This window comes from Vanessa tameamea, chromosome 7 (assembly GCF_037043105.1).
Source record: "Vanessa tameamea isolate UH-Manoa-2023 chromosome 7, ilVanTame1 primary haplotype, whole genome shotgun sequence".
NCBI lineage: Eukaryota > Metazoa > Arthropoda > Insecta > Lepidoptera > Nymphalidae > Vanessa > Vanessa tameamea.
Window position 1 is genome coordinate 10,634,602 of NC_087315.1, and position 16,220 is coordinate 10,650,821.

Consider the following 16,220-nt stretch of genomic DNA (forward strand, 5'->3'; position numbering starts at 1 on the left):
TCTAATAATTATATTATATATATTATATACTGTGAATATAAACAATTAACTAAGATATATTATTTAATTCTTAGTTATTAATATTAGAAGTATTTAGGATGACTGTAGAAACGCTTAAAAATGGCGTGGCTTGATAGATAACTGCGTGGTACGGGTGGAGAGATCGCTTATATTGGATCACTGTGATTGATTATAATATTTTTGGTTAGGCAAAAACATACTGCGGTTTCATGAAATTATTTTAACGAAAAATATTTATAACGTGCGTGCGAAGGCGGGTCGATTGCTATTTATAAGTCATATTGATTATACGAGCATGACTCGGAAATGTCTTACTTTAAAGTAGCATTAATCATAGTTTTTATAACGTATGTACGTCTGTACAAAAGAACGCTGGAATTGTCATACAATATTATGTATGTTTTTTTTTTCAATTAACGTATATAAGCTGTAAATGAGAACAGACTACATTTTTCATCGTTAGTTTTAAGTACTGGATGACATGACTAATTGGATTATACAAATGCATGCAATTCTATATATTAATTGGGATTTCGGTTACTTTAAACTACTTCTAGGTAGTACAACTACAGGTATATCTTAGTTTCCCTAGGTTGGCAATGTATTGGCAAGATAACGGATGGTTAATATTTTTGCCACTGCCAGCCATTGGATAATTGTATTTAAATATAAATAAAATTTATCTATAGGATACGATTCTGAATACATTTCCAAATTGCTTTTAAATGCCCATTAGGTAAAGCTCCGTTAGACCTCCGTAACCCGTTGGGGCTCAGAAGTTTATCTTATAGGATCTGATACAAGCTCATACCTCACGAGGCGTGAATGCTGCTTAAGATCTTTAACCGATTGTTTGACCTTTCCGAAATTCCGAGGTCGGATCAAGTAAAGAATTTCTGAATTGGGCTTAAAATGAATTTTTCCCAAGTGAGCCGTCGTTCTTATGAGTATTTTAGATTAGGTCCCGGATCGCAATAGAATAAATAATTTACTTTTACTTGTTTGGAACAATTGTTTTTTTTTTTAAATGATGAAGTTTCAATCTAATTAAAAGTTGTCTATGAGATAAACTCTTTGAATAAACGAAATCGTCCTGCGATTACGTATATGTAAAAAGTAAAGCAACTTTTTGCACTTATATTGTTTAATTTTGAAACGTTAGTTACAAATTGATACGTTTAATATATATCTGCATAACAAAAACACCAACACCATTTAATCATAGTATTGCAACCATGCAATCATACAAAAATATATATCAAATAAGCTACAATGACTATATATATAAAACTCAAAATTCAAAAGGACATTAATTTAAAATTAGGTGGAAAAAGAAGTTTCACTAATAAAATGTGCGGGAAGCGGGTAACGGTGGCAGGAGGGAAACCTCGGTAACAGTGGCAGGAGTGAAGCCTCGGTAACGATGGCAGGAGTGAAACCTCGGTATCGGTGGCAGGAGGGAAACCTCGGTAACGGTGACAGGAGGGAAACCTCGGTAACGGTGGCAGGAGTGAAACCTCGGTAACAGTGGCAGGAGTGAAGCCTCGGTAACGATGGCAGGAGTGAAACCTCGGTATCGGTGGCAGGAGTGAAACCTCGGTAACAGTGGCAGGAGTGAAGCCTCGGTAACGATGGCAGGAGTGAAACCTCGGTATCGGTGGCAGGAGTGAAACCTCGGTAACAGTGGCAGGAGTGAAGCCTCGGTAACGATGGCAGGAGTGAAACCTCGGTATCGGTGGCAGGAGGGAAACCTCGGTAACGGTGACAGGAGGGAAACCTCGGTAACGGTGGCAGGAGTGAAACCTCGGTAACAGTGGCAGGAGTGAAGCCTCGGTAACGATGGCAGGAGTGAAACCTCGGTATCGGTGGCAGGAGGGAAACCTCGGTAACGGTGACAGGAGGGAAACCTCGGTAACGGTGGCAGGAGTGAAACCTCGGTAACGGTGGCAGGAGTGAAACCTCGGTAACGGTGGCAGGAGTGAAACCTCGGTAACGGTGGCAGGAGTGAAACCTCGGTAACGGTGGCAGGAGTGAAACCTCGGTAACGGTGGCAGGAGTGAAACCTCGGTAACAGTGGCAGGAGTGAAGCCTCGGTAACGATGGCAGGAGTGAAACCTCGGTATCGGTGGCAGGAGGGAAACCTCGGTAACGGTGACAGGAGGGAAACCTCGGTAACGGTGGCAGGAGTGAAACCTCGGTAACGGTGGCAGGAGTGAAACCTCGGTAACGGTGGCAGGAGTGAAACCTCGGTATGATAGAAGTGTAATTCCTTTTGTGTCAGAAGGTTTCTCTAAAATTCTACCTTGAAATATTACTCACTTATACAATCTACTTAAAAAATGACAGTATAATTCAGTTTCACTGCACGTCAGTCCAAATATCGATAATAAGGTTACCGTCAACAGCGGCAAAATGCTTTCCGTTCATATTTTAACTGATACGGACAAGACTGTAATATGGTTAGGAAGAGATAGACTACGAATAATTTTTGAGAGAATTACATAACATAATTAAAAAAAAAACGTGTGGAATATATATTTTTTTAATTTCGAAGAAAAATATGTTGTAGTTGTCGTTGTTGTTGTATTAGTAAAATCTGATTTAGTGTACAAATTTGATATTTTATTGAAATAGCACATTGATCACATTGAAATTTTATTTTCAGAGCCGTCGTAATTGACCTTCTCCTAACATAACATATCATCATCTATCTAACATAACATAGGCTAGGCTTTTTGTTCTACAAGTTCTTCTGTAAATAAATGTCACAAGGCTGTGCAACCTCTATTGTGTATTCTATAGACGAGGTTGCACAGAGGCTTAGAGCTTATTCAAACGCACTTTCCACTTCGGATACCTGTTATTCTTCTTTCCGTCCAGGGTTCAAATCACAGGTTGGGCCGATAGAGTTATTGAGTTTTGGAGTCTGAAAGTACGTTAAATCGTTGGATCTGCGCTTGATCCCTTTTCAGTCATGACAGATTTACCGTTCTATCGAATTATGAGAGTAAGGTGCACCTGTTTTTGCGCGTGCACTATAACATGTCCTGCAGAGTTTTGTGGTCTCTCTTGCGATTAGTCGCCGTGACGAAAATCGGTCAATACAACGTCACCATTAAGCAAGTTCTATACAATTGTGTAATTTACACAGATAATATCGAAATATAATGAAGTCAGTATAAGTACTTTGTTTCCGTCGTCGGATCTTGTAGATCCGATCTGTTATGTAATCTTATCAAATGGTTTGTGATCAAATCTTATCAATGTTAAATTTTGTGATAATTTAAGTTCCCGTAACAAATGATAGGTGCGCCGGGGACAATTCATCACTTTAATATATGATCATAGAATATAAATGACTATGTCACAATGGGTGGGGTTTAACCTCCTTTCGATATATAATTATAACATAACATTGCCGCCAGGGGAAATTTGAAAATAATTGTATGTATTTATAATTTACATATATAACATGCTTAATAATTATTTTGGGTTATTTTCCGGCAAATTTCTACCGATTCTCAAGGGATGTATAAAATATTGACCCCTACGGATACGATAAGTGGAATAGAAGGGGATTCGGATATTCTTTAAATGATGCTGGCTCATTTGATACAATGCTTTTAAAAAGTTTACCTTCATTTAATGTATCTACTTTAGGCTAATGACTGTTTGCAATTGAAAATTACATATTTTTTTTCAAGAAAAAATTACTAATTGCTTACTTTCGGCTATGCTGTTTATAAAACTTAAATCTTATTTAAATACATTTTATTAAAATATTGTCGCCTTATTTTCATTAATATTTGAAAATCGAAATTAAATATTTATAAGATTGTTAATTATTCGCGATTAAAGAACTTTGCCGTCAATGTCAACTTCGATTTCATTTAATGTTAAATATTGACTTTGACTTATGCTGAAATCGAGAGATCGATCGATTTAAGTCGAAGGGTCGCTGTCACAACTACAAACGTAAGTCTTATTGACATATGTGTTATAATTATTATGTACGTACGTAAATAAAGACGTGATTGCCATTTAATTTGTGCCATTTAATAATGCGGTTTTCCGAACCGATACGACTTGGGAACCACTTCCTTAAAGGCCGGCAACGCACCTGCAAGCCCCCTGGTGTTGCAGATGTCCATGGGCGGTGGTAGTCACTTTCCATCAGGTGAGCCTCCTGCTCGTTTGCCACCTATTACATAAAAAAATCATTTAGCAGTATTTTTTTTATTTTCTAACGCACACCGACAACAATTCGACTACATTTTCATAAAAATTTAAATACATGCGTAACATTTTGTTCAATGTTTACAGATCATTTACAGGTACATAATAAATATGTACAATACTGAATGTTTTAACGAGCAATAATAAATGTATTATGGTTAAAATTATAACCGAATACAATTTAAGTATTTTTTATTGTGATTTGTAAATATTTAAAGCTTTAGAGTAAGATATTATTATTCTGCGTAAAGGTTATAGAACCGAGATGGCCCAGTGATTAGAACGCGTGCAACTTAACCGATGATTGCGGGTTCAACCTCATGCAAGCACCACTGAATTTTCATGTGCTTAGTTTGTGTTTATAATTCATCTCGTGCTCGGCGGTGAAGGAAAACATCGTGAGGAAACCTGCATGTGTCTAATTTCAACGAAATTCTGCCATATATGTACCCACTAACCCGCATTGGAGCAGCGTAGTATATGCTTCAAACCTTCTCCTCAAAAGGAGAGGAGGCCTTAGCCCAGCAGTGGAAAATTTACAGGGTGTTCAAATCAAATCAATACTTTATTCAAGTAAGCTTTTACAAGGACTTTTGAAACGTCATTTAACAAACTATTTAAAGTAAAGCTACCACCATTTTGTTAATGTTGTTGTTTGTTGTAAAGGTTATGCGTATACACTTTTTATTTTAATACTTTATATTTGTTAAAATAATATGTAATTGTGATAAGTAAGTGCTTGTAAAATTATTAATAAAACATTTTGAAGTTTTTCTCTACCAGTTTCAGTTCCTGATTATTGATTTTTAAACGTTCAAAATATTTGATAAAAGTTTAAAGTTATTTCTGGTAGATGAAATATTAAAGTCGTCGCCGTTTAAAGTATCTGGGTCCTTAGGAACGGATATTCGAATGGCATTTTTTTTAAATGGCAAATTCTAATAAATAATTTACAAATGCTGATCTAAATACCTTCGAAATGCACAGACATTCTTATAAGATCATTTTCTTTAAGTATAGCGGTTCATAAACATAGCTAGTCGGCATACTTTCCTGTAAGTAATGCGTAGTATTGTATTCCTCACAAATGTTTAACTATCGAATTTTAAACCAACATATATTAACCCGAAACAAAATAAAAGAAATAGGAGTACAATATGTATGTAATGAATTTAATTGAATATAAAACTTGAATGAAAATCATTCAAGTTTTATTTTACGTCAGTCATTCGTTTAACGGCAATATTATTTATGACTATGAGGAATGATAAAAAAATTATTATGAAACAAAATATATCGAAGTCGTAACTATATTTTACTTGGCTGTCTTCCAATTGGCACTTAACGTTTGTATGTTCGTCTGATCGTTTGTGTGAAATCTTTCAATTGATACGTGATTGGCAAGATGTTATTATACGCAAAGCGAGCCGGTTTTCCTTTTGGAACTCTGTGAAGGTAACACATATGTATCTTAAATAATATAAATGTAAGGATTACAAATAGGTGACTCAGTTGAGGTAAGACTTGCTGAGTCTATATCTCTTAGGGTCTTATCTTTACAACTTATTTTAAATGACATAAAACAATAGACGTAATAATACTGACATTAACAAAAAGGATATGTATTAAGTGTAAATATTGTATTATATAATTATTTCGACAACGGAGGAAAATATATAAGTATCTGTATTCAAGTAAATGAGATACAGGTGCATCCTCTATTATCTGACTCACATCACGGTTTGGAAATTTAACACGATCTTAGTGAGGACAAGCGGCTTTACGTGCTATTCAAGGCACGAGAAAATATTCTAACTCCGAGCTGACTGAATTTTTTTTTAAAGAAAAGCGGAAATAATTTCTTCCTTGGTATACATAATTATCAGCAAATACATTTAGCGAATTTTTCGTTACATAGTATCGAAATTACGTAAGCTCTTTCCAATTGAAGTCCAATTGAAATTTCAAATTGAAGGTTTTACCAGATTAATATTAATGAAAAATAATTCCATACTGACAACAAAAAGGCGATATAGATAATGAACTTCTTATAAAGTTGTGTAAATAATAAACTCGACACATTTGTCAGTTGATTTTAAGAAGTATTTTGACAAAATAAGAGAAAAACTGTTCTTTATACGAAATTTTATTTTAAAACAAAATAGCTTTATCGAATGTATTGAAAGTATTATCAGACATTTAGTATGCTATTAGACGTCAGATGAAATTGTTTTACGTCGATAACATTACTTCGGCTCAAGACACGTGAGATGAAAGAAATATTTACAAACATATAGAAATACAAATACACACAGATATTTCTAAAAATCACCGAACTCTAAATAACTGCAAACGTAAATATTTATCAAAACTTAGACTAACCACAACATCTAAGTGGGGAGTTAAACACATCAAAAATATCTTTCAAATTTTTTGGTTGTAGATTTTAAAAGATTGAATCTTCATAAATATTTGTGTTATATGTTTTACTTAAACAAAGCATGTGTTTAAAAATTTGTTATTCGATTCAACATCGAAGGTCGTATTTGTATATTTTGTATGATCTCGATGAATGATATTTTTAAGGACCAGATTAGACAGCGCGAAGAATCAGTTTGATGTTGATTCTAAATAAATAATCTTGTCTCATTTTAATCTAAATTACAAAGTTATCGTTTTGAATTAATTACTATAATATTTTATTAGTACTTAGTTAGTTAATTATACTTTACTTAATGGTGCTTTGAGCAAGCCCGTCTGGGTAGGTACCACTGAGTCATTATTTATTCTACAGCCAAACAACAATACTTAGTGTGTTTGTGTTCTGGTTTGAAGGGTGAGTGAGCCAAGCAAGGAACAAGGCAAGCAACTTCCGAGCAAGGAACTTGATATTTTAGTTCCCAAGGTTTGTGGCGCATTGGGGAATACAGGAAGGGTTAAAATTTGTCACAGTTCCAATGTCTACGGACAGTGATGACCACTTACAATTTATTACACTTATTTATCCGTCCACCTACCTAAGCTATAAAATATATTTATATATACAAGAAATGTGGGGAGAAATGACTACACTCTAAACTCCACGCCTTTTTATTAAAGGGTGGATATAAGTCGTTGCTCAAGTTATCGATATTTATGCTCCGCGCAGATCTCAAGTGTTTGCGGAGAAAAGTGTCGCAGGTGTGTTCAGTACAACGTTTCGTCCCGTACTGAAGTCCACTAAACGTATATCCACGCTATACAGATGGCCTAGTGTGTATGTGTGATACTTTTCGCGTTACAGATATAGGTATTCTTCATATTAAAGCCTTATTTAAGGAAGTGAAAAATACTGCAAATCCAGAGAGACTTTTGAGATCATCAATAATCTCTTCATTTATAAACTGGAGTAAGCAAATTTGGGCTAAACTCGGTTACTCTCATCCAACGTCCGTGATTAAAGACAATCACCGAGATAATTTTTGTTGTGTTCGCTCTTTTATACAAAAAAAAAAAATCCCTTCGTATAGATAACGGCCTGTCAGTCTGACATTAAAGATATCTTTACTTTATGTTAAATAATAATTTAATAAATTAAATTAATATGTATCATAAATAAATTAACATTTTAGTTCATTCGTATCAAGTGATCTTTGTCTGAGCAATAACTTCGTCCAATTAAAGTCTTTGTCTTTTCAAATGAGTGCCTCGTTAACTACTCAAATTCTCGAGTGAGCATCAAAGTAAAAGTCTACAATAATTTTGTGTCATAAAGTTTTTTTTTCGTCTCTATTTATATATTTTAAACGGCAGTCCTCAGTATTGTCATGTTCCAGTTTGAAGGGTTAGTGAATCAGTGTAACAACAGGGACATAACATCTTAGTTCCCGAGGTTGGTGGCGCATTTACGATGTAAGGAATAGATAATATTTCTTACAGCGCCATTGTTTATGTGTGGTGGAGACCAGGTGGCCCATTTACTTGTCCGTCTACTAATATAAAAAAATATATATATAAGATTTCGGATTCAGTTACAATAGATTACGCCTATTTTTTTTATTTTACGGAGTGTTTATAACCTATTGCTATCATCATCATCATCCTCAGGAGGATCCCTTATCCCAATTTTACTTGGGGTCGGCGCAGCATGTCTTCTTCTCCATACTTCTCTATCGGACGTCATCTCACAAGTAACATTCTTTCTAACCGTATCGTCTTTCAAACAATCCATCCAACGTTTCTTTGGTCGTCCCCTACCTCAATATCCATCCACATCCATTCTCAAAACCTTTCTCACAACATGGTCCTCATGGTTATTAAACCTATGGCTAATTACTAATAATTGTAAATTATAACAATATTCATCAAATTCATTATCTTAAAGTGGCTCTTTAAATAAAAAAGCGGAAATAATTATTTTGGCCTGCCATTATAAAACAAGCTATTGTATAATACATATTTATAAAATGAATATTAACAACAATTTAATTTTTGGTGTTCTAAACTATTTCACCACCGATTCGATGAAACCGATTTACAAAAATATAAGAACTAAAATTCCTAATTTGAGCGCCTAACGCATAGAAAATGTCTGAAAATGGAATTAAAAATCAATATAATTACAATTTTTTATGCGATATATATTCCGAAGTTCTGATGACATTCGTTTGATGCAATATTATTAGTTTATTTTGTAAAAAATATATTTTAATGTAATATTTCTTATATATTTATTTTTACTAGACATTTTCGTATGACCTTTATACATTATTATTTTTCGTTTCATGTGTAATGATACATTGTACGTGACCATGAAGTGATTTAAAGTGACCTAGAAATTTGCTTCCGGCAAATTTTTAGGTCACTTTAAATCACTTCGCTTAAAGTCAGTTATTTTAGTTTGTTGTAAAGGATTACGCAGAAATGTTTCATTTAAATACCGAATTCCTTATAAATAAATGATAACAAAGTTTTTCTTTTTTTGTCGTAATAAGCGATAATAACTTCGACCATGTATTTATTTATGTAAATATATATTTAAATAAACAAATATATACAAGTGAACTTCATTAACATTTCATAGCAAAAACATCTGAACAAATATTTATTTATTTAAAATAAATTTAATATAGATAGAGGTAAGTCGCCAGGAAGTAACATCGTTAATTTTTTTACCAATAACGCGTTAACCTCGAAACAGTCCGTTCGCGCCAACAACATATTCGAGCCAACTTTAAATCAAAATTAATTATTAAGAAACACACGAATGATATCTCTCTAAAAAATATCAATATTAGCACCTTATAACAAGTTGTTTCCAATCGGAAACATGACGTCTAAAGCTAATGTCGTGTTCAATGTCCTCCTGGTGTTTGTGACTATTGTTCTTGGAAATGTTTTGAAATTACGATTTAGACCAATCAATAATGAAATAACGAGATCGCTTCGATATCAAAGAGACTCTTTGCTAAATTTTACGGAGTCGAGGGAACTGTATGGATACTCTTCGGAAGAACACAATGTGCTTACCGAGGATGGGTATATTCTAACAATATTCAGAATCAATGGAAGGAACTGCGCTCACAAATTGAAAAGAACTCCAGTTTTACTAATGCATGGTTTTCTTCAGAGCTCAGATACATGGCTGGACGCTGGACCTAAAGCTGGATTGGCGTATTTGATATCCGACGCGTGTTTCGACTTATGGGTTGGAAACGACCGTGGCAATTACTATTCCAGACGACATAATCGCTTGGACCCTGACAAAGACCCTAAATTTTGGAAATTCTCTGTGGATGAAATTGGTTTTTATGATATACCGGCTACACTGGAATATATTTTGAAATATACGAAAGAAGACAAATTGAATTACATTGGATATTCACAAGGCGCTGGTACGTTCTTTGTCATGTGTTCAGAGAGACCGGGTTACTGTGCTAAAGCGAACGTTTTTATTGGCTTAGCGCCAGCAACCAGGCTGACTAATACAAAATCCGTGCCATTTAAAATATTAATAGAGGGACTGGGACATCTAGAAGAGGATCTTGCTACCATAGGTATATATGAACTTTTTGCAAAGGGCTCTTTAAGTCAAGAATTCCTATCCTTGTTATGTAAATTTAGTGCAACATCTGAACTTCTTTGTGGAACCGGTGTGTCTCTAGTTGACTCTTTCCATCAAGGATCTATAACTAACGAAACTCTGAGGGTATTGTTTGATCACTTTCCTGCTGGTACTTCTGTGCATAACATCGCAAGATACGGTCAAAGTATTAGGTCTTCCCATTTTCAAAAGTTCGATTACGGTAGTGCGCAAAATTTTAATATTTATGGGACAAAACAACCACCTCATTACAATCTAAGTGCTGTGACGGTACCCTCGGTGGTTTTGTACGGTAACAATGATAATTTAGTTGATACAAAAGATATTTTGTGGTTGATTAAGCGGTTACCGAATATGTTGGAAATCAAAAGAGTTTCAGATCCGTTGTGGAATCACTTTGATAGTGCATACAGTCAGTTTACAAAAGATTTGATCTTTCCAACAATAAATAAATATTTACTAAAATACAGTCGGAAATGAAATAAAGTTTAATTATTTCTTCTTAATATCTCTCTGCCAGCTCCAGCGCCAGCTCAGAAATATTTTTAAATAAGAATTCGAAACAACAATGAGCAATCATTGCGTTTGTTATCAAAAGAGCTTGTAGCTAAATTTTAGAGTATGAAGAACATATCGAACGGAAGATTCGGAAGAGCATACCGTGGAAGTATGCATTTCGAAGATAATTAAATACAATCAAAGGATAAGTAATAGCTCGTGAATATTCCACTGTTGGAATGTCCCGAAAAATTATAGACCATGGCCTTTCCAAGAGGTCAGATTAGGCTGGACTGGCTGGAAGTGTGGATCTTAGTGTTATAAGTTTACCTTTTCTCCTCGTCTCTATACAACGATTGTCGCTATTGCTTTTAAAAAAGGATAAAATTATTGTAAATATATATGTATATCTGGTCGCCCAAAGCTTTGCTCCTTTAGGGGTTGGTTAGTCAGTGTTCGATAAAAAAAGTATTTCATCTAATTCGGTTTCGCTGTGAAAGAGTATCAGACTGACAGACAAAGTTACTTTTCCGTTTATAGTTTATAGTATTAGTATTGATTGTTGTGTAGTAAATAAAACGAATGTAAATATAATAGTTTGGATGATGATAATATTATTAATAGCCTTTCCATTTCCTGTTTATACTTTTGTAACGTACCTACTGTTGTATATAATATTTTTTGTTATATTTGTATTCAAAAAAAAATGTTCTTATTTGAATACCTATTATATAATAATATTGAACAGATACAATCATCTAATAAAATAATTAAATCTGTTTTGATTTAAGGTGCTAATAGTTTTGAAAAAAATGTTTGTACCACTCATAAATGAGAACTACATTTATAATAAAAACAAATTAAGAATTTCAATGTCAAACATAGATTCAAATTTGAGTAATTTAAATTGGCAAGGTCAAATTTTTTTTGGTACCGCTCAATTCGCAGCGAACGATTTTTTTTGTTGCGCGTAATTCCGGTGATATCTTCTAAAGACAATATTAATCTCTATAAATATTATAAAGTACACATTTATTTGAATGTGGATTAATAATGACTTGGACAAAATGGCTTCGCAAATAATGTACAGTTTTTACTAACCTGATAGAACAGAGATAGACACTTGATATCCAAGAATTTTCTGTAGGCCTCTTTAAGACCTAAAATTTTTTTGTATGTTGTTTTGATATAGCCAGAGAATATAGTTTTTTTTGGATAAAACGTCGTAGTTATAACATAGTTCAACATTTTTTTATAAAATATTTATAATTTTACATGCTTGGTTGAAGGCGTTTTGTGCAAGCCCGTCTGGGTAGATACATCTACCATCAGATATTCTACTGCCAAACAGAAATACTTAGTAGTTTTGTTTTCGGGTTTGAAGGGTGTGTGTGTTCCCAATAAAACTTAGCTCCCAATTTTTTATGTGCGATAATGACCACTTACTATTAGTTAGCATAAAAATCAAAGTATCAAAATGCATCAAAATTCGTTTAGTACAAAAAAAAAAAACGTAGGTATAAAAACAATCAAGAAGCGAATTTGTTTTTTAATATTTATGTGGATATATTTAGTTTATCATAGGTAGTTTTGGCAGAGAGTCATATTGAACGCAGTAGGCTGACACGGGTTATTCAAGTCAAGAATTCCACAAAGCACGAGAAGAATGATAAATACTAATTGACCACATGACTACAGAGTGGTGCTTGTTATTGGACCATCTTAGCTATTAAACGTCTATGTCCGACGAAAATGAAATCGCATGGTTTAATAAACATGAAGCTCAGTAAATGTGGTTTGGGTTTTACATTTATGATTAATTTTCAAGTTATTTACGAGGGAATGTCGCGTCGCTGAAGTAAATAGTTAATTAATATAGTTTAACAAAGTTATGCTCAGTTCGTAAGCTTATCTAAGTCTAGCGACATATTTATAACAGTGTTTACTTAGATAATAAGGAAGTTAGGAGAGTAAAGTGCAGGTGACAAGAATTTAGATACTTTATAGTTTAAAATATTATTTTATAACAAAATCAATCCATACTAATATTATAAATGCGAAAGTAACTCTGTCTGTCTCGCTTTCACGTCAAAACTAGTGGACCGATTTAAATGAAATTTGGCACACAAATAGTCTAGAGCCTCAGAAAGGACATAGGCTATAAAGGGGTGAAATAAGGGTTGAACGTTTGTATGGAAGTCCGTAATTTTTTAAGTTAGAAACATTAAACTTTATTTTTGGGATACTGATTAAAAGGGAGTAGATACTTATTTAAGTGTGTCTGCATTTTCTACCCCTACGGGGATGAGATAAGGGTAAAAATTTGTATAGAAGTCAGTCATTATTTATAATAGAAACATGAAACTTTATTTTTGGGATACTGATTAAAAATGATTATGAAGTCGGTAATTTTTTTTTAAGTTAAAAATATGGGACTTTGTTTTTAAGATACTGATTAAAATGATTAAATACCTATTTAAGTCTTTCTAGATATTCTTCCTCCAAGGGGTTTAATAGGGGTTGACATTTTTTATATAGCTTAGTCTGGAAGTCCGTCATTTTTGGAGTTAGAAGTACGAAACCTTTTTTATGGGCTACTGATTAAAAATGAGTAGATAGGTATTTAAGCGTTTCTTGATATTCTACCTCTGAGGGGGTGAAATAGAGGTTGACATAATATATACAGGTTGACGACCTCCGTGGTCGAGTAGTGTGTACACCAGTTTTCATGGGTATGCCACTCCCAGGTCCCGGGTTCGATTCCCGGCCGAGTCGATGTAGAAAAAGTTCATTAGTTTTCAATGTTGTCTTGGTCTGGGTGTATGTGGTACCGTCGTTACTTCTTCTTACATTGGGATCAGAGTAATGTATGTGATGTTGTCCAATATTTATATTTATTTTTTATTCATTTTAAAACATTTTAAAACAAGAGACATACAACCGGCATATTATCTATATAAATTGCTTCAGGTGTTAATATACAACAAGTACCATACCTTTATACGAGTCTTAATAGTTCAATAAAACAAGATCCCTCAAGCAATGTAAAAATCGTATGTTTGGTCCTGATGACTAGCCTGAAGGGTAGCCTACCCTCCGAACATAAGTTGTACGCTTGTCTTCGAAAACATAACAAGGAAATATTATTAATAGCTTGAAAAAAGTAGTTTTAAACATTCCACGTAAAATTAATGAAATTTGTGTTTGTGAAAAAAAACATTATTTAGCATTTAAATAAAAAAAAAACTTGTATACCTAGTAGACTAATTATTTGTGAAATTACGAAAGTACCTTCGTCATCCGCTCGATCATTCTGGCATTATTTATTGCTCGAGAGTTTTTTCTTGCAAGTACTTTTTAAATTTCACCTCATTATAGGCAGCTTATAAGAAATTCAAATAATATGTGAATATATCAGAAGAAGCAATGATTGAGTGCCTAATAACGAATTAGCAAGTACTGAAACTTGGTAGCTATGTCTCAAAATATTTTTAACACAAAATGAAGTTAAATTTGAAATTGAGTTCTATTTCATTAGAAAATAAAATCTATATTTATGTAGCTAGTATAAATAGGATTGAAGGTAACAATTTTCAAAATAAATTTCTTCTCCTTTATTAGCAATTACATTCATAGGCAGGCGTAATGTAAAAGGCATTCCATTGAAGTCAAGACAATGATCAAATGATCAAAAAGTATGATATCTGGGTTCGAAATGGGAGGCTGGCACCACTTAATTGTCACGTGATTAATTAAGTTCCGCGGTACAGGGAAATATCGTGACGAAACCTGTATTTGCAGGATAAAAAATTACCTTATTTAGTTTATCTTCCAATCCGTATAAGAGAATCGTGGTGGAAGCTCTAATTCATTTCCGTAAGAGGAGATTTTAGGATTTCTTTGCCCATATCCGTATTTACACGCTTTACTTGATACTTTTAAACAGAAAGAATAGAATAAAAGAATATATATGTAGGCGGACAGGCAAATGGACCACCAACCATGTTAGCTAAGATGTTATGTACCTTGCGCCCGTAGTTACACTGACTCATTCATCCTTCAAACCTTAACACATCAAAACTAAGTAGTGGTCGGTATCCACCCAGACGACATTGCACGAAAATCTACCACCAAGTGCTACGACCACAATATGATAATTATTACGTTAATAATTGTTATAACAGTGGACAACACATGCACACCATAAATTTAAATGAATTACGACTAAAGTGAACAAAGCAATTGGATATAACAAGATACATAAATAATAAACAAAGGGATCACCCTCAAGGGGGAACTAAATTAGGAAAGAAAATGTCTGCATAGATATTTAATGTTATGTTCACCTTTTGTGGAAAACTGATAAGAGAATTGGTAAGTTCGGTTGAAAATCAGAAGTCTGCAAACATTGCACACCATTTATATGAGGTTGTCCTGACTTCCGGCCACGGCGGCAAAACTCAAGAGAGATCAGCTAACTACGCAGATTTTTTTTTTTATGCGATAGATGGCAAACGAGTCAAACTCACCTGATGGAAAGTAATTACCACCGCCCATGGACATCTGCAACACCGGGGGCTTTGCAGGTGCTTTGCCAGCTTTAAGGAATGAGTACGCTCTTTTCTTGAAGGTTCCCAAGTCGTATCGGTTCGGAAAAACCGAAAAAAAAAACGCAGGACATATTATAGGGCACAAGTGTGCGCGCAAACGCAGTTGCACTCTCATTATCCGGTAGAACGGAAAAACCGACACGACGGGAAGGAGTTCAGGTACGGAACCAACAGTGCTTTCCGAAACACGGGTGTTTACACAACTTCAAGACTTGAGGCTGTTACTGAAAATATTTCAATAAAATTTCCTCATAAATTTTCGTCCCGACCTTGGATCTGGGGCCTTATGAGACCACTAGACCAGCGAGGCAGTAAATTAGTATATATGCGACGAACGTAAAAAGTGATGTCTAGGAGTGAATTTCGATTATCTACAATCATCAGTGCTAGTTATTAGGACTCCAATTTGAATCGGGCGTATATTAACTCTGACTCTAGCGATTCATTTTTTTGATACATTTTCTTGATCTGATGTTTATGTCCTGTGATTACGTTTCGTCTATATAGACCGAGTGATGCGTTAACAAGTAGACATAAATATTTTCGTATTTCTAATATTAGTTTGATAGAAACGAAATGTGTAAATAAAAAACATTATTAATAAAAATATAAAAGTAATACACGTCGGTTATTTTCATTTGATCCGCAGAAACCTTTGAGCTTGTATAAAATAAGTTATTTATTTTATTGCTTCGAAATATTTCGTTTGGGTTTAGAGTCTTAGATTCGCTTTGAATAGTTAAATAGCTCGATGAACTTGAACGGATAACCTC

The 16,220-nt window shown here is 34.0% G+C and overlaps 2 protein-coding genes across 3 annotated transcripts in view; both read left to right on the forward strand.

Annotated features, from left to right (window-relative positions):
- The window catches only part of LOC113398343 (tachykinin-like peptides receptor 99D), a 111,032-nt gene that overhangs the window by 57,117 nt on the left and 37,695 nt on the right, over nucleotides 1–16,220 (forward strand). The gene's annotated exons all lie outside the window — the stretch shown is intronic.
- On the forward strand, nucleotides 9,566–10,852 carry LOC113398304 (lipase 1-like). Its single transcript, XM_026636963.2, has one exon. The coding sequence runs from the start codon at nucleotides 9,566–9,568 to the stop codon at nucleotides 10,817–10,819; it is 1,254 nt and encodes a 417-aa protein (XP_026492748.2). The 3' UTR covers nucleotides 10,820–10,852.